Consider the following 19,410-nt stretch of genomic DNA (forward strand, 5'->3'; position numbering starts at 1 on the left):
CCGTTGTTCTGGTCCGCATCCGAGCCGCAGTTTTTGCGGCTCGGGTGCGGACCCATTGGCTTCAATAGGGCCGCAAAAGATGCGGACAGCACTCCGTGTGCTGTCCGCATCCGTTGCTCCGTTAAGTAGCTCTGCAAAAAGAATATAGCAATGTCCTATTCTTGTCTGTTTTGCGGACAAGAATAGGCATTTCTACAATGGTCCGCCTGTTCCGTTCCACAAATTGCGGAAGGCACACGGGCGGCTTCCGTGTTTTGCGGATCACAAAAAAACGGAACAGTCGTTTGCACGAGGCCAAAATATAACCTGCCCTATTCTTGTCCGCGCTTTGCGGACAAGAATAGGCAGTTATATTAAAGGCTGTCCGTGTCGTTCCGCAAATTGCGGAACGCACACGGACGCAATCCATGTTTTGCGGATTCGCGAAACGCAAAACACACAACGGTCGTGTGCATGAGGCCTTTCACGGCGTTTCCACAGCAAATCTGTACCAAAATCCACGTGTTACTTGATGCAGATTTTGAGCTGGTTTTGCCCCAGAGCTCCCCCTTTGCATTGTAACAATTGACATGCTGAGGATTTCAAAATCCACATCGCAGGTCAGATTCAGAGATCTCCTCATTCATTGCTCTGCTAGATTTATATCCAGCTGGCAGCTCAAGGGGAGTGTCTTTTCTGCTGCAGCTCAGGGGGCGTGTCCATGCTCCCCCTATCACCGCTCAGGGGGCGTGTCCATGCGCCCCCTATCACAGCTCAGGGGGCGTGTCCATGCGCCCCTATCACAGCTCAGGGGGCGTGTCCATGCGCCCCTATCACCGCTCAGGGGGCGTGTCCATGCGCCCCTATCACCGCTCAGGGGGCGTGTCCATGCGCCCCCTATCACCGCTCAGGGGGCGTGTCCATGCGCCCCCTATCACAGCTCAGGGGGCGTGTCCATGCGCCCCCTATCACAGCTCAGGGGGCGTGTCCATGCGCCCCCTATCACAGCTCAGGGGGCGTGTCCATGCGCCCCTATCACAGCTCAGGGGGCGTGTCCATGTGCCCCCTATCACAGCTCAGGGGGCGTGTCCATGTGCCCCCTATCACAGCTCAGGGGGCGTGTCCATGCTCCCCCTATCACAGCTCAGGGGGCGTGTCCATGCTCCCCCTATCACAGCTCAGAAGGCGTGTCCATGCTTCCCCTATCACAGCTCAGAAGGCGTGTCCATGCTTCCCCTATCACAGCTCAGGGGGCGTGTCCATGCTCCCCTATCACAGCTCAGGGGGCGTGTCCATGCTCCCCCTATCACAGCTCAGGAAGTAGCTGTAGAACAAGCACTGAGCATGTGCGGCCTTCTCAGTGAGCAGGTCAAAGAAATAAAAAAAAAAAAACAGCAGGTGGCGCTATACAGATACATTTTATTGAATAACTCAGTGGCTATGCTAAATTTCTAATTACATGCAATTCCAAAAGTATTCAGATCCAGGGGCTGGTTTAAAAACTGTAGAATATTTTTGGTGGGACAACCTCTTTAGTTTGCTGCTACTGTATTACATGACAGATTTTCCACATTAAAATGTACTCAGCAAAAACGCACGTAATACCCTCACACATGACGTATATGCAGCCGATGTACAGGTGAGAGTACCGTATGTAAAGTATCTGTACCGTATGTAAAGCTGGGGCTACACAGTGATCTTGGCTACGACACCCGCCGCGCAGCCAAGGTTCGCCGTGTAGCAGTGCACCCACAGAAATGAATGGGATTGCAGCACAACATGCAAGCGACCGCCACACCAGGATCTCGGGTTGCGGTTCTCAGGTTGCGGACAATAAAATGGATACGGTTGTGTGCAAGAGGCCTTAAGGGGACAGAAATGAGCAACGTTCTGAGCAGGGGCTGCTAACATCATGTTCATTGTCTTCAGCATTTTGATTGTTTCCATACATTGCCAACAAATGGAGTTGAGCGAGTCACTAACCTAATGAGAAACATGAGCGTCACAGGGCAGCACCGGCCTGCCACACCGCCACACGCCCTCCCCCACTTCCTCTGTTCCACAGCCAAACTCTGAACCGAAGTATGTTCATACAACTTTTTGTGCATGGGCTTCAGCATGGATTCAGTGCCAAATCTGCGCTGAAAGCACCCCCCACTGTTTTCAATGGCAGGCCGCAGTTCAATACAAGTCCAGTTACCGCGTGGACCTCTCGGGAAGCTGCAGCGGAAGCCTGCTGACAGTTTAGCCCCATTCACATCCGCAAAGTCACGGCAGGAACTGCAGCGTTTTCTGCCATAGGATATGCGGTGGTAACATGTGAACCTACCCCGACAGTTAGGCCAGGTTCATACGTCTGGTACGGGAAACAAGCTTTGTGTGATGGCCGCCGGTCCAAGACCAAACACTGCTCCTCCGTCCTGATAGTGATTTATGATGCTGTCATTGCCTGCCTGAGCGCAGGTGACGGACCCCCAGTCAGGCTGGAACTGTAGTTCGGGTCAGATGAAGCATATTTCCCAGACCAAACACTCTAGTGTGAACCTGGCTTAGGCTTCTATTCACATGCCGCTGTTTTTCTGCCACCATCCTAGTCATCTGAACGGAGCTTCTAGAAATCCATAGATATACTGAAAAGATTTTCAGTCACAGAAAGTTCTGCAACAAATCTGCCTCGTGTGAATATACCCCATCAATATTAGGCCAGTTTCAGCTGTAAAATACGCATTGTGCGGCAGTGTGAATTCCTGTAGGGATCTCCGCTCCTTCGACTGCACTATAATGACTTATAATGCTGCGTGTCTCTGCCAATCGCAACTGTGATGCCTGACAGTGCCAGCATTATGTCAGCACAAATCATTACAGATGAGATCGGCCAGAGACACACAGCATTAGAAATCATTGTAGTCCAGTCAAAGGAGCGGAGATCACTACAGGAATTCAGGCTCCCACACAAAGTGTAATGCGGACAAGAATAGGACATCTTTTTTTTTGCGAGGCCGTAGAACGGACATATCGATGTGAAGTGAAAGGGTCCGCATCTGACCCGCAGATCGGATGTGGACAAAAAAAAAAAAAGACATTAGTGTGCACGAGCCCTTAGGGTAAGAGCACATGGCGCGGCTGTGACGCGGTCGAGTACAGTGTGGCAGTATAGGCTGCAGTGGGCTCCATTTACCTAACTAGGACCGCACAATTTAGACTAGAGCTATATGACGACACGTGCGACAGTTCATGAAATGTATTTAAATGGTGTCACAATGTGACAGTCACAAAAAATCTGTCTTTTTTGCGACACCACTGAAATACATTACATGAAATGTCGCCACGTAGCCGTAGGCCGCTTTCACATAGTGTTTGGTCAGTGATTTCCATCTGTCATTGTGACCCAGGACCAGGTGTGGGTCCATTATACCTCCGCTCCTTAGTTGGTCTGCCCCCACAATATCGCATGGCCATTAACAATGCAGTCCGACTAAACCGCAGCTAACCGCGCCGTGAGGCCGTCCCCTTACTGAGACAGTTCTACCACATTTATCCCAATGCTCTGTGTCATGAGGGACATAATAGCGGATTTTGCACTAGGTTGTTAACATACAAAATCTGCAGACCAAAATGCTCACACCCTATGTGTCCTGGTCTATACGTTCTTCCCCTACGGAGACGCGTTTTCATACAGTCGGGGTTCTAGGAGCGTATTCCCAAGCCGGATCGCAGCAAGGTTTAGTGTCCGTTTTTGTGTATGAGTGAGGAAATCCAAACAAGGGAAATCACACATCAGAAGAGGCGCCACGACCCACAACATGCCAGCCGGCATCCAATCACCAGACTGTAACAATGGGCCATTGGCAGACATTAACTCTACCCCTCCTGGCGGCCTGTGATAGCGCCAATCACTCAATTAGGGCTAAATGGGATTGCACGGGTGATGTCCAGTGCAGAGCCTTCAGCTTCACAACAGCTCCAGTCAGGAGACACAGATAGGAGATCTGCCCAAATCCAGGCAGTGCTAGGGCGAGATTTCTGTGACACAGTGTCATGTATGGGCACATAGGGTGGTGTAAAGCAGAACTGTCTGAGTTGCCCCTAGCAACCAATCAGATTCCACCTTTCATTATTCACAGCTCCTTTGGAAAATGAACGGTGGAATCTGATTGGTTGCTATGGGCAACTAAGCCAGTTCTACTGTACACCATAACTCTCCCCCATAGTACATACTACATTGTATGTATCGTCTGGAATCCTAGCAGGTCCTACACCTGATCAGAGGCTTCCATCACTCAGAGCTGGTCCTATTAGTAGACGTAGTGATGTTCCTCCATCAGATCAATAATCATCACTACACTTATGGCCGCCCGTAATGCTTAATCACCGTATCATCAAAATGTCTGCAACTTTCTACCTTACATTCACTGGGGGGCTCCAGAAGGAGGGAGACTGCTTTAGGGTACTTTCACACTTGCGGCAGAGTGATCCGGTAAGCAGCTCCGTCGCCGAAACTGCCCGCCGGATCCGTCAAAACGTTTGCCAACTGATGGCATTTGTCAGACGGATCAGGATCCTGATCCGTCTGACAAAATGCATTATAAATGCTGGATCCGTCTTTCTGGTGTCATCTGGAAAAACGGATCCGGCATTTATTTTTTTCACATTTTCTTCGGTCTGTGACGGATCCGGCATTGCAGTATTTTGAATTAATACATTCCTATGGGGAAAAAATGCCATGTGTTCCCGAATTTTGGACGGAGATAAAACCGTAGCATGCTGCGGTATTATCTCCGTCCTGATCAGTCACAAAGACTGAACTGAAGACATCCTGATGCATCCTGAACAGATTACTCTCCATTCAGAATGCATGGGGATAAAACTGATCAGTTCTTTTCCGGTAATGAGCCCCTAGGACGGAACTCAATGCCGGAAAAGAATAACGCTAGTGCGAAAGTACCCTAATACAGTCCTTGACCCAATCTGTGGATAAAGTGGACCTCCTTCTTTACATGCCATTGCTCCAGGTATGTAGTTTGTGGTCACCTCAGTACTCCTGTGACATACCGAAATCAGGACCCCTAAGTGATGTACAGACAATAGGAAATAGTTGTGAGGACCTGGTGCCAGGCTGCATGGGCACGGGGCGCCACATAACGGTGCAGGGGTGTCAGGGTACATGTCGGCACTTACCTGTGGTGAGACTGTTGAACCCAGAGCCGTAATCCGAGACCATCCTCCCCCACATACCTGCGGGGGGCGTCCCAGCGGATCACAAGGGGCAGAGAGCCTGGCACAGTACAGATCGGGGCGGCCTGTGTAACGGACAGCGGGCAGATCACTTCTCCATGCTCAGCCTTCTGCTCCCCCACATCGCGACATATCCTCTCGTCACGTCGGGGCTTTGTGTGGAAGCCGCGGGGGTCTCGGAGGGATCAGGGCCGGGGTGCTGGGCTTGAGTCGTGCCTGGATTACGTGAGACGAGGGTGGGAGATCTGAGGAAGACGAGGAGGAGGAGGAGCGAGGACTGAAAGCAGAGCTCCGGCACTCGCCTGGCGCACACCTGCAGTGCCCCCACTGGCCGCCAGGGGGCAGCCTCGTGTCTTCAGGCACAGATTGACGTCACGGCGAACGTGGTCGCTTGTGAAATCCCATCTGACAAGATCTCCTGACTGGACCGCTAGACCAGTGTCCTCTATTGTTTCCTGCTGTCAGCCATGTCTCTGCTGCTTTCCAAGGAGTTCATTCCCAACTTACATGGGAGCCACCTCAGGCGACCAGGAGGTCCTGGGTGGAGGTGCGCACAAGCAAACAGGCAGCAGGGGCATTTTAATGGGTGGGTACCAACTGTGAAAGAACCCGAAAACACCGCATTTCAATTCAGCACATTTTTTGCAGACATTTTGGCCAGAATTTAAATTGCCTGTAGACATTTGGGGCTAGTTCACATGGCGGATTTTACCTTTTCCTCATATTCTGCAGCATAAATCCCTTGTGAAACCGCAAGCGGGCACCTGCCGCAGTTTCCAGTGGTGTCTGTGTGGACAGGGCACCAAGGAATATCGTGGAAGATAAACCGTAGCCACCTGAATGGCAGTGCGGTCTCTGTGGACAAACCCTTTCAATGGGCATTAATTCCGGGTCCGGCCTTGCGGCAAGTGTTCAGGATTTTTGACCGGAGCAAAAAGCGCAGCATGCTGCGGTATTTTCCCTGGCCAAAAAACGTTCCGGTCCGGAACTGAAGAAATCCCGATGCATCCTGAACAGATTTCACTCCATTCAGAATGCATGGGGATAATCCTGATCAGGATTCTTCCGGCATAGAGCCCCGACAACGGAACTCTATGCCGGAACAAAACAACGCAAGTGTGAAAGAGCCCTAAGCCAGTAGTTGGCTGCAGCAGAGCAGGTCACCATGCCTTTGACCAGAAGATGCACAGGTGGAAGCTAGCATACAGGAGTGCAGCGGCAGGGAGCAGGTATTTTTCTTTGCCTAGCGGAGGCAGGCTGTGAGCATCCAGGAAGAAGACATTTTCCAGGATGTCTGGGACATGAACGATGAGAAGAACAAAGGTGCAGTGACACTCACTGGATCACCATGACCCCTTCACTGCAGCAATGTCTACATGAGTGTAAGAGGGGCTTACAGTGCAACACAGATGTTGCAGAGGAAGTTCCTTACTAACACGTAGGCGGATAGGTCATCATTATCTAGAAACTGGAAAACCTCCTAAAAAGAAATCTCCCCCATGGTGTTAGGAGGTGGGATCAGATCTTGTCTTTAGATGGTACCAGATGCCTATTGCCACCTGCACACGGGTGAACGCGCATAAGAGCCATGCAGATTTATGTGCGTGTCTCCAGCATATCCGTAATGTCTAACAGATTTGATGTGGTTTTACCACGGATCTCACCCTTCCGTAAACATAATTGGCATGCTGCAGATTTTGAAATCCGTAATGCAGGTCAATTTCCGCAAGGAAAAATCGGCAAAGTGTGATTTGCTAATACCGTAATCCTGCATGGAAATCCATATGGAAAACCCGCATCTATTCAGTAACGTGTGTAGGTGGCCAAGGCAGTAGCACAGAAGAGACCCTCACACTACTGCATAACAGATCGCTATTCTTCCACTTGTATAGAAAGGCTTTAGCCTGAATACGACCTGTCAGACGTTGCAGAACACCCTCCGAAGTGGTGGCCTCCTTTCAGCATGAATATTAACCCCTATTGGTTGTTTTGTACGCATATTTTACAGATTTTTACATTTTAATGAAATGCTGAGGCTTTCAGGGATGCCGGTCACCTTACACTATGTAACGAGAAGTTGTGATGTCTCATCCTTGGTAGTCAGCATATTACTGTTACATACTGCTGACGTGACTGCACTCAGTGCCAGCTACTCATAGGCACAAGTAAATTGTGCTATATTTGATACTTCTGAATTTAATGTTGCTCCTCCCGTTGATGCTACTTGAACCCTATATGTACAGCAATAATTAATTACTGCTGTGGTGTCCTAAGGGAGGAAATATGAAATTCCCATGTTCCCTCATCACAGAAGGATGGCTTCTCTCCATCCTTTACACTGCAGCTCTGCTTGTTCAGATTGGAGGCAGTGTATGAACACAATCTCACTAGAAAGCCAGTTCATTGGGAGCTGAATTCCATAGTTAAAGGGGTTGTCCAGGCTTATAATTTTGCTGACCTATCCTCAGGATAGGTCATCAGTATCAGATCGGCAGGGGTCCGATGCCCGGCACCCCCGACGATCAGCTGTATGAGGAGACGGCGTGCGCAGTGTGCACGTGCCATCTCCCTTCTCTGCTCCCCACTGTATGTTTATGGGACCGCAACAGCGGACAGGAAGGGAGACGGCACGTACACACTGCGCACGTCGTCTCCTCATACAGCTGATCGTCGGGGGTGCCAGGTGTCGGACCCCCGCTGATTTGATATTGATGACGTATCCTGAAGATAGGTCATCAATATTAAAAAGCCCGGACAACCCCTTCAAAGGCAATTATCAACACCTTCAGGGGCATTTTTTTATTATTGCTTTTTACTCATTTTGACTAAAAATCTTTTTTATTTCAACTGGTTATATAAAAGATGTTCAACAGTTTTTGTTCTTCAGGGTTAAAAGAGTATTCGCATCACAGACAATGAGGGCATATCGCTAGGAGGTCTGAAGTAACTGTACCTGCGTACTGCACGCTGAAGACCTTTAGGAGGGGCCAAGAAGCGAGAAAACATCTAGCTCAATAGAAAAACCTGAACACAGGCAATTGTTACATAGATTGAATGCTCACAGATGCACATATTTTAATATAAATTAGCCAAAAATAATAGCACTATAAAGTCAGTATTTTACCACAATTACAGAGTCATGAAATCCAGCTGTCAGCAGGACAAAAGCCGTTGCATGCAACAGGATCCGGTGGTGAACAGCAGTATCCAGCTATGCAGGATACGGTGATCTCCGGCAGGCTGTTCCTTTGCCGGAACAGCCTGCCAAATTTCTACCGCTGTTGTGAACGTACCCGTAGTGTGAAACTCCATCAAAATTCAGTGAGCTTGCCACCACAATATCACAAAAACCACAGCATCTGCAATCAGTAATTGCAGGCTTGATTACAGTTATAGGATAAATTTAGCATAGGTTCCTGTCCAAAAGAGGTCACATTGCCGTGGTAGATGGGCACAAATGAATTTGATCAAAATATATTTTGTAAGAAGCTCTCTGATTTATTCATATAGTGACTATGGCATTGGTCGATATATTGTGTTTTCAGAGTGCTCTTGCTTTGGGTTTGATCCAGTTTTTGCTTTTACCATGAATTTCTGGAAGCTAAACTTATAACATATTATTTGGTTTTCTTATGTTACATCAGCTGCTCGTCTCGTCCGTGTCACAAGATTACAGAACTCAAGAATGATCTCATTTAAAAGTCTTAGCTGTTTTTGGTTTCGAAAGGGCCAATTTATGTAACCCAAGCTATAAACTGTGACAAATATGACGTAAAGTAAGCTGAGCCTTACACGCAGTACACTCCATGCCCGCTAAATGTTATCTCCTGACTGATAGACAGCTGTTTCCTTCCTTCATACAGGGCACTTACGCAATGTTTTGGCAGCTTGTTTGCCGCCCTGTTTATTTGTAGCAGCCAGCCCCCTCCATGACATTTACAGACCCAATGTATAACAGAGGCTGCAGTCTGCAGGCCACACCAGCCATCCGCCAAGACTGTAGCCAAGGGATCACTGCAAAATTAACAGGTGTTAAATATCATCAGTTTAAAGGGGTTTTCTAGCAGTACAGTATTGAGGACCTATCATCAGTATAAGATCAGTAGGGTCTGACTCAGGGCACCCTCAATGATCAGCTGTTGGAAGAGACCTCAACACTGGTGAGCACTGTGGCCTCCTCACAGCATACCATATTTTGTGGCCAAGAATAGGACATGTTCGAACTTTTGCAGAATGGACATACGGATAGCACACGGAAGTGCTTTGTGCATCTGTATGTCCGTTCTGCAAAAAATAGAACACGTCCTATTTTTGGCTACAAATGCGGATCATGGACCCATTAAAGTCAATGGGTCCACAAAAAATGGATGCAACACGGACTCCATTCATATTTTGCGGAATGCAACATACATACGGTCGTGTGAATGTACACTAACAAATATGGTGGCAGATGCATACAGCATATATAAGGAATAACTGAGCAAGTTGGCTAGATGCACTTTACTTCTATAGAATGTTACATTTGATGGCACAATCACTTGGAAGATATATTCAGATTAGTTCTCCGGTTCCTCAGGACACTCTTCAGCTGCTCTCATTTTTAGAGACTTCTCTGGTGCCATTTATTCCCATTCTCCATCCTCCTTTTCATTCACTCCACTATCTAGATTCTTACCCTGACTGTTCCACCAGACAAATTGTCGGAGCGCTACTCTTTATGACCAAACATTGGGACTCCCCTCACCCTTGTTAAATACCATTTCATTTCTTACATTGCACATCCAAAATATGCAAAACCCTGTACATACAGAATAAGGAGATGTCAAAGTATAAACTACTAGTATATTCATGCAAAGCTCCTAATACACAATACATAAGACCCGCACCTGTTGAGTCTTATGCCTCATTCACACGTCAGTGTTTGGTCAGTGATTTCCATCAGTGATTTTGAGCCAAAACCAGGTGCAGCTGTAAACACAGAACAGGTGCAGATCTTTCCCTTATACCTTATGTCTGTGGAGGCTCTAATCCTGTTTTTTGCTCACAATCACTGATGGACATCACTGACCAAAACACTGATGTGTGAAATACACGAGCACCGTTCCTTGTGCATTCCGCATCACGTATGCGGACCCGTTTACTTCAATGGGTCCGCAAATCCGAAGATGCGGAATGGTGCAGAACGGAAGCACGGAACAGAACCCGACGGAAGCACTACGGAGTGCTTCAGTGGAGTTTCGTCCCATACTTCCGTTCCGCAAAAAGATAGAACATGTCCTATCTTTTTGCGGAACGACCGGATCGCGGACCCATTAAAGTGAATGGGTCCGCGATCCGCTGCGGCTGCCCCACTGTCAGTGTTTATGCATTGCGGGCCGCAGCACGGCCACGGGGCGCACACGTTCGTGGGCAGGAGGCCTTAATGTGGAGACAAGAAAGGGGAAGGGACCTTTAGTAGTTTTTAGCAGTTTACGAGGAGGTAGAGAAGAGGGTCTCATTTGAGTTGGAGATCCTTAACCCAGCCAGGAGTGAAGATGGTGTGACTTTCTAAAAGTGGACCACAGATACAAAGGGATTGAGACACAATATATTAGCTTGGTCCCCATCACAAACAGAATAGTCAGGAAGGTTTATACTGCAGAAGCTAACTCCCAAATATAGAAGACTTACCCTTTTCCCCAAACCTATTGGGGGTCATTTATCAAACTGGTGTAAAGTAGAAACATAGAATGTGTCGGCAGATAAGAACCATTTGGCCCATCTAGAATTGGCCTAGTTGCCCATAGCAACCAATCAGGTTCCACCTTTCATTTTTCAGAGCTCTTTTAGAAAATGAAAGGAGGAATCTGATTAGTTGCTATGGGCAACTAGGCCAGTTCTACTTTACACCAGTTTCTCAACCATTGTTCTCAATGATCAACCCTATTAAACCAGTCATAATGCCCAGTGGGGTGGCTCCTGCTGAGTAAAACAACACCTGTCTTAAGATATTCCATTGCACCATTCCGGGGGAGGTTAACAATTTATTAATATGTTAATTATATCCGGAGCATCAAGGGGTGGGCCGAGCCTCTCAGAGCACCATAGCTCGTACGCTCTCACTAACGCCCATTTCTCTGGCCGCTTAATTGACTGGCCCAGCCAGTGGCGGATTATAATTGGGGCGTTTGGGTCGGCGGGCCCGGCATCGCGGGGAGGCCCAACGCAGACCCAAACGCCCACAAACTACAGCGGGGCACGGGAGCACATAGTTCCCTGCCCCACCAACTATCACCGCCATAGGCTTCAAGCCTAGTAGGCCTGAGGCCTATGTGGTGGTGAAAGCCCGGCATCACCACGCGCCTTTATATGGGTGCGTGCAGGGCTTTGACGTACGCGCGCCTGCCTGACCATTCCAGACACAGGTAAGTGTAAGCCTTTATATTTGTGTGTGTGCCAACTTTGGGGGGCAGAGGAGGACATATTACTACAGGGACAGTGGGGGCAAATTACTTAATGAAGAGCAGTGTGGGGGCATATTACTTAATGAAGAGCAGTGTGGGGGCATATTACTTAATGGGGGCAGTGTGGGGGCACATCACTTAATGAAGGGCAGTGTGGGGGCAAATTACTTAATTGGGGCAGAGTGGGGGGAAATTACTTAATGGATGGTAGTGTGGGGGCAAATTACTTAATGGATGGCAGTGTGGGGGCAAATTACTTAATGGGGCAGTGTGGGGGGAAATTACTTAATGGATGGCAGTGTTGGAGCAAATTACTTAATGGGGGGAAATTACTTTGTGGGGGCAAACTACTGCATGGGGAACAGTATGAGGGGAATTACATGGGAAGCAGGGTGGAATAAATTACTGTACGGAGCAGTGTGGGAGAAATTACTATATGGGGGCATTGTGGGGAAAATTACTATATGGGGCAATGTGGGGGAAATTACTATATGGGGCAGTGTGGGGGAAATTACTATATGGGGCAGTGTGGGGGAAATTACTATATGGGGGCAGTGTGGTGGAAATTACTATATGGGGGCAGTAAGGGGGAAATTACTATATGGGGCAATGTAGGGGAAATTGCTGCATAGGGGCAGTGTGGGGGAAATTACTATATGGGGGTAGTGTGGGGACATTATTTTTGGGGACACTATACAGGGATTATTACCTGGAGCACAATATATGGTGTTATTATTACTGGGGGCACTCTAGGGGACATTATAATTGCTGTAGACACTATAGGGACCTTTGGGGTAATTTATTTAACTGGTGTGAAGTAGAACTGGGTTAGTAGCCCATAGCAATACAAGTGAATCTAGTCTGGAGGCTCCAAAGGACAAGATGGATCCAACCGGACGGGATTCAAAAAAGAGAAAACACTGTAAAAGGCGCCACTCCCAAGGATGTGGAAGAATTAAATGTAGTGGTTAGTACCCCCTAATGCCGGAGGATAATAAATGGTGATATATAGTGAATACATGGAATACTCTCCTAAGGGGAGATTCCTGATGATGACAGCTGGAGTACTCACTTCACAGGGGGGGTTAGTCACAGGATAAAGCTCAAGACACCCGTGGCCAACTGCCCCCCTAGCCGGGATCTCATGTAGAATGATATCAATTGATGGCAGCCAACATCAAGGCTTCTGATCAATGTGGTTTATTACAATAAAATATCCCAACGCGTTTCGGAGGTGTTATAGTCCTCCTTCTTCAGGGGTATTAAGAGAACAAAAAAGTTTTTTTAGACATACAATATAGTAAAATCAGCTGGATACACAGAAGTGCAAACAATGGAGTATATGAAAAATGTATGAAAATATCTGGAAATATATGAAATATATAAATATACAAAAATATAAAAAATACATAAAAATATGCATCGTCATGAATAGAATAAATAGATATAGTAAATACACATTCACATGTCTATATCAACAAAACAACACTTGTAATATAAACTTGTAATATAAAAAAGAGGGTCAGACTGTTGTATATTCCACTTATAAGTAATGCTACACCATATTCATTCAATGAAACATAAGACCCTGGTTCCATCCGCCGTCTAAACTTGATCACCAGATATAGCTCCCAACACAACCTGATTAGAGAAATTTTAAGAAAAAATTGGTCAATATTACTGAAAGATCCCCTTTTGAATAAAGGCATTGCCCCTACACCCATCCTCACGTTCCGTAGAGCCAAAACTCTGAAAAATCTATTAGCCCCCTCCTGCCCGAAATTAGACCACCCCTCAAAAACATCTAAGGGCACACTAGGTGTTTTTAAATGTAAAGGTAGCAGGTGTAAATGTTGCCTCATGATTACACATGATATCCAGAATATAAGAAATCCCTCGAATGGCGAAATCTTCACATTTAAACAACACATGGACTGTAGCACAATGAATGTAATTTACCTTCTCCAATGCTCTTGTTCACTCTTTTACGTAGGCCGTACTACACAAACCCTACGTGAAAGAATGAATGAACACCGCTCCAACATCACAAGAAAAGTGCTCACTCATAGTGTGTCCAGACACTTTGCCAAAATACACGATAGTAACCCTATAAGTCTACGGGTGACTCCAATCGAACAGGTCACTCATTGTTTTCAGACACTATGTAAAAAAGAAATGTACTGGATATTTCACCTAAACACTTTAACACCATACGGTCTTAATGAGTGCCTTGAATATGTCAATTTTTAATTTTTAATACAAAAATGCAACAACGTAATGTATTACTAAGGAATTAACCAATATCCCTTTAAATAAGTAACCAACACCTTATAAATCTATCCAGTTATATTATTTTAACATATTTATAATTCCGAACATAACTATTAATCCACCGGTTCATTCAGTGTAATATAATTTTAATTTAAATATATTAATAATCCACTGGTCCATTTAGTTTTATTTTATTTTATTTCATTATCAATTATATTCCATCCCCATCCTTTTCATTTTATTTAGGATTTTATATTTATATATATTTTTTATCCATATATATATGTATATTTAGATCTATTAATTTTTATCATACCAATCCCTATCTATTATAATTATTGTATAGACCATCAGATAATTGAATCTTCTTGTCTCATATCCTTATCTTACATTTTACTATGCAGTAGGTGACTTATCCCACGTCCTCTCAAACATAAAATATGATACAACTGTCGACATCTGAGGTATAGTTCCATACTGGAACACATATGAGAGCCGCGATCCCTACCGGAAGTCGCTGTGCGTTCCACTGTGGAACGCACAGGAAGTGATGTGCGGGCCACTGGCTAGAGGACGCTGTGCGTTCCATCGTGGAACGCACAGGAAGTTGATGTTCGGGCCGCTTACCGGAAGTCGCGGTGCGTTCCACGCTGGAACGCATGGCGATCCGACTGGTCTATGGCATATTTTTATAAGTTTCACGGCAGTATACATGGCGATAAATATACATATACATCTGGGGCTAGCTTATCATGTTTTTCCCTTGCTGACTTTGGCCACTAGTTGGGTTTTAGCTGGGAGGGACTTAAACTTCCGGTTTGGGCCCTGGCTCATCCTGCACGCCATCCCCATGTGCTATTTAAATATCCATTAAAGGGGAAGCTCACCAAAAGGGAACAGGTCCTTTTTTCTGAAGCAGTGGAGACCCTGGGAAAAGACCCCTGAAGGTAAATAATGTTTTAATAGGCAAACAATGATTTAGCATATTACAAAATGGAACTCAACCTGTTTATAGTAGGGATTGGATGGATATTTATGTTTCATTGAATGAATATGGTGTAGCATTACTTATAAGTGGAATATACAACAGTCTGACCCTCTTTTTTATATTACAAGTTTATATTACAAGTGTTGTTTTGTTGATATAGACATGTGAATGTGTATTTATTATATCTATTTATTCTATTCATGACGATGCATATTTTTATGTATTTTTTATATTTTTGCATATTTATATATTTCATATATTTCCAGATATTTTCATACATTTTTCATATACTCCATTGTTTGCACTTCTGTGTATCCAGCTGATTTTACTATATTGTATGTCTAAAAAAAACTTTTTTGTTCTCTTAATACCCCTGAAGAAGGAGGACTATAACACCTCCGAAACGCGTTGGGATATTTTATTGTAATAAACCACATTGATCAGAAGCCTTGATGTTGGCTGCCATCAATTGATATCATTCTACATGAGATCCCGGCTAGGGGGGCAGTTGGCCACGGGTGTCTTGAGCTTTATCCTGTGACTAACCCCCCCTGTGAAGTGAGTACTCCAGCTGTCATCATCAGGAATCTCCCCTTAGGAGAGTATTCCATGTATTCACTATATATCACCATTTATTATCCTCCGGCATTAGGGGGTACTAACCACTACATTTAATTCTTCCACATCCTTGGGAGTGGCGCCTTTTACAGTGTTTTCTCTTTTTTGAATCCCGTCCGGTTGGATCCATCTTGTCCTTTGGAGCCTCCAGACTAGATTCACTTGTATTGGTATTTGTCTATTGGGAATGAAAAAAAGTTTTCATCTCCCTAAAACACTTGTGCAGCCTTCCCCAACAAGTCATTGAACAGGCACGTAGTTTGTGGTGCTCTTTTATCCCATTCTATAGGATATTTTATACCTTTCTAATTTACATCTACATCTTCTCCATCCCTCTGGCGCCTTTTCCCCAGGACCTCCAGTCCTGGTGGGACCACTCAACCTCTTTTTTCTTTTCTCTTAGTAGCCCATAGACCAGATTCCACCTTTCACTTTTCACAGCTCCTTTGGAAAATGAAAGGTGGAATCTGATTGATTGCTATGGGCAACTAAGCCAGTTCTACTTTACACCAGTTTGATAAATTACCCCAATTATGAGAAATCTAGCGTGTCTGTGTAACAAACTCTGTAGAGACGAGATGCGGCTGAAAGGATTTGTCATGGCGGCCTGGGTCAAATGAAGGAGAATAGGAAAGAGAAGATCTACATGACGGGAGATGTCATTGAATGTAAGAGGTATGTGGTGCTGTATTCTCCTATATGTAGTGCTGTCTCACCACTGTGACCTGCCTCTCATCTTCTCCTCAAATCTTTTTAAAATCATAATCATATGTATTTAAATTTGGCAACTAAAATTTTAATTTGTCACCTGCAGTCCTATGCAACAGCCCAGATAACAGTGATAACTTTCTGTGTGCAGATAATGTAGTAGATGTTCCATGCAGTCCTATGTAACACCCCACATAACACAATAGTTCACTGTGTTATGTGGGGTGTTACATAGGACTGCAGGTAACATCTATGACATCTGTACTCAGAAAGTTATGAGATGGTGGGGGTCAGACTCCTGGCACCCCCACCAATCAGCTGTTTGAGGAGACCGCCATGTCCCAGTGAGCGCTGCAGCCTCTTTGCTCCTTACCAAGCACAGTGCTATCCATTTGATAACATTGTGCTTGGTATTGCAGCTCAGCCCCAATCACTCAGATGGGACAGAGCTGCAGCTAGGCCATGTGAACGATGAATGTGATATGCCCTAAGAAGAGACTGTGGCGCTCACGAAGCACCGCAGCCTCTTCATACAGGTAGACAGCCCCTGGCCTATCATGCACTTAATCTGCCCCTGGGCCCAGGCATCGCCCGACCCTGTAACCTAGTGCCTGCACCATAGATTTTACTTTCTGTGCATGCGCAGTGCATCTGCCTCTGCTTCCCCACCAGCACAGATGGCAACTTTGGTAAAATTACAGGGTTAGTCGAGATGACTGGCCATGTCAACCAAGGGGACAGGGGTAGTGCCTTTAAAGGGGTTATCCGAGAGTATAGTGTCCCCTCATGTGCCGGGCCCCCCACATGGAATATACATAACCCGCTCCCTGCGGCGCTCCTGGTCCCCGCATCGCCGCTGCTGCTTCCCGCTCCATGCGCTGCTGCTGGCATGCAGGGACGAGCCTCCCTAGCATTGCGGGTAACGCTAGTGAGGCTCGTCCCCGCTTGCCATTGGCTGTTCCCCCCAACACCGGATATTTTCATCCATGCACGGAGAGAAGCGGCGGTGCGGGGACCAGCAGTGGCGCAGGGAGCGGGGTAGGTATATTCCATGTGGGGGGCACGGCACATGGGGGGACACTTTATACTCTTGGATAACCCCTTTAAGTGCGAGTGGGGGCACTCTAGTGCTCTGAAGACATAAAAAGCAAATTAATAAAATGTTCATTTTCTCTGGAACGGCACAATGGAATTGTGGGTATCTGTTTACACAGCAGGATCAACCCTACCGTGCAGTAGGCCTAATTTAATAGGGTTGATCCTGCTGATATATGCTCTTTAAAGTCCATTTAAACAATGTTAGATCAGGAATAAATATGGTAATTCTTGGAAACTTCCATCACTGGAGACCTCTGCAATATACAGTTTTCTTACCTGTTATCATTGTATGTAATAATTCCGTTTGGGGAAAGCAGGAAAGTTTTCTTGTTTTCTCATTTATTTTCCACTTTTGTTACTAAGTAACAATGTTGGTCATATTCTGGCTAAACTAATCTCTACTTAAAATCCAGTCCCACAAGACTGTAATCACAGCTATCGCATGCTCTTCATCCTAAACAGTACAAACTGTATTATCTTTGGATTCTTACCTAACTGAATTATATACCAAGATATTTTAGAGTTGCAGTATTTTTGGCCGCAGCTCACCATTACTTTATGTTCTTTATAGAATGGAATGCAGGACACAATGCAAAGTTTTTGGAAAGAATAAAAGACCATGAATGGTTACAAAAAAATCTTATGATCCCAATGTTGTAAATGTAATACCTGTACAATTCAAGGCTGACGCTGTGATGATAAAAGTGGTTCTTTCATCTAAATTTAAAGGGGTTGTCCGTGTTCAGAGCTGAACCCGGACATACCTCCATTTTCACCCAGGCAGCCCCCCTGACTTGAGCATCGGAGCAGGTCATGCTCCGATGCTCTCCTTTGCCCTACGCTAAATCACGCATGGCAAAAGCATTTTCCGAGTTCTGGTGACGTACCAGGCTCTCCATGCGGCTGCCAGGAAGCCCGGTAACATCACCGGCACTGATGGGCGGGCTTTAGCGCTGCCCTAGCTAGTAAAACGGCTAGGGCAGCATTAAAGCACGCCCATCAGAGCCAATGACATCACCGAACACACTGCCGGGCGGAAGCCTCCACTCGGCAGTGTGTTATTGTAAACAAAATAACCCTTGCCCTGCGTGATCTAGCGCAGGGCAAGGGAGCACATCGAAGCATGAGATGCTCCGATGCTAACATCAGGGGGGCTGCCTGGGTGAAAATATGGGTATGTCCAGGTTCATCTCTGAACCCGGACAACCCCTTTAAACCAGGGCACAAATCCCAAAATGAAATTCTGTAATGTATAGGCTCATAGACGAGGATGTCAGATGACTAATCATCATACTGAACATACAGTGGGGGAAATAATTATTTGACCCCTCACTGATTTTGTAAGTTTGTCCAATGACAAAGAAATGAAAAGTCTCAGAACAGTATCATTTCAATGGTAGGTTTATTGTAACAGTGGCAGATAGCACATCAAAAGGAAAATCGAAAAAATAACTTTAAATAAAAGATAGCAACTGATTTGCATTTCATTGAGTGAAATAAGTATTTGAACCCTCTAACAAAAAAAGACTTAATACTTGGTGGAAAAACCCTTGTTTGCAAGCACAGAGGTCAAACGTTTCTTGTAATTGATGACCAAGTTTGCGCACATTTTAGGAGGAATGTTGGTCCACTCCTCTTTGCAGATCATCTCTAAATCCCTATGGTTTCGAGGCTGTCTCTGTGCAACTCTGAGCTTGAGCTCCCTCCATAGGTTTTCGATTGGATTAAGGTCCGGAGACTGACTAGGCCACTCCATGACCTTAATGTGCTTCTTCTTGAGCCACTCCTTTGTTGCCTTTGCTGTATGTTTTGGGTCATTGTCGTGCTGGAACACCCATCCACGACCCATTTTCAGTTTCCTGGCAGAGGGAAGGAGGTTGTCGCTCAGGATTTCACGATACATGGCTCCGTCCATTTTCCCGTTTATGCGAATAAGTTGTCCTGTGCCCTTAGCAGAAAAACACCCCCAAAGCAAAATGTTTCCACCCCCATGCTTGACGGTGGGGACGGTGTTTTGGGGGTCATAGGCAGCATTTTTCTTCCTCCAAACACAGCGAGTTGAGTTAATGC

At 45.9% G+C, this 19,410-nt stretch overlaps 1 protein-coding gene across 3 annotated transcripts in view; it reads right to left on the reverse strand.

Moving 5' to 3' along the window:
• Positions 1 to 19,410, reverse strand: part of CEP85L (centrosomal protein 85 like) — a 165,462-nt gene that overhangs the window by 109,572 nt on the left and 36,480 nt on the right. For 2 of the 3 annotated variants that reach the window (XM_040428923.1, XM_040428922.1), the window contains exon 1: positions 5,158 to 5,271. The exons of the other annotated variant lie outside the window; for it this stretch is intronic. In XM_040428923.1, coding sequence (XP_040284857.1) covers positions 5,158 to 5,212 — 55 coding nt within the window. In that variant the 5' untranslated portion in view covers positions 5,213 to 5,271. Of the gene's footprint in view, positions 1 to 5,157; positions 5,272 to 19,410 lie in introns of those variants that run through there. 3 annotated transcript variants of the gene reach the window in all.

The sequence above is a fragment of the Bufo bufo genome, chromosome 4 (assembly GCF_905171765.1).
Source record: "Bufo bufo chromosome 4, aBufBuf1.1, whole genome shotgun sequence".
Taxonomy (NCBI): domain Eukaryota; kingdom Metazoa; phylum Chordata; class Amphibia; order Anura; family Bufonidae; genus Bufo; species Bufo bufo.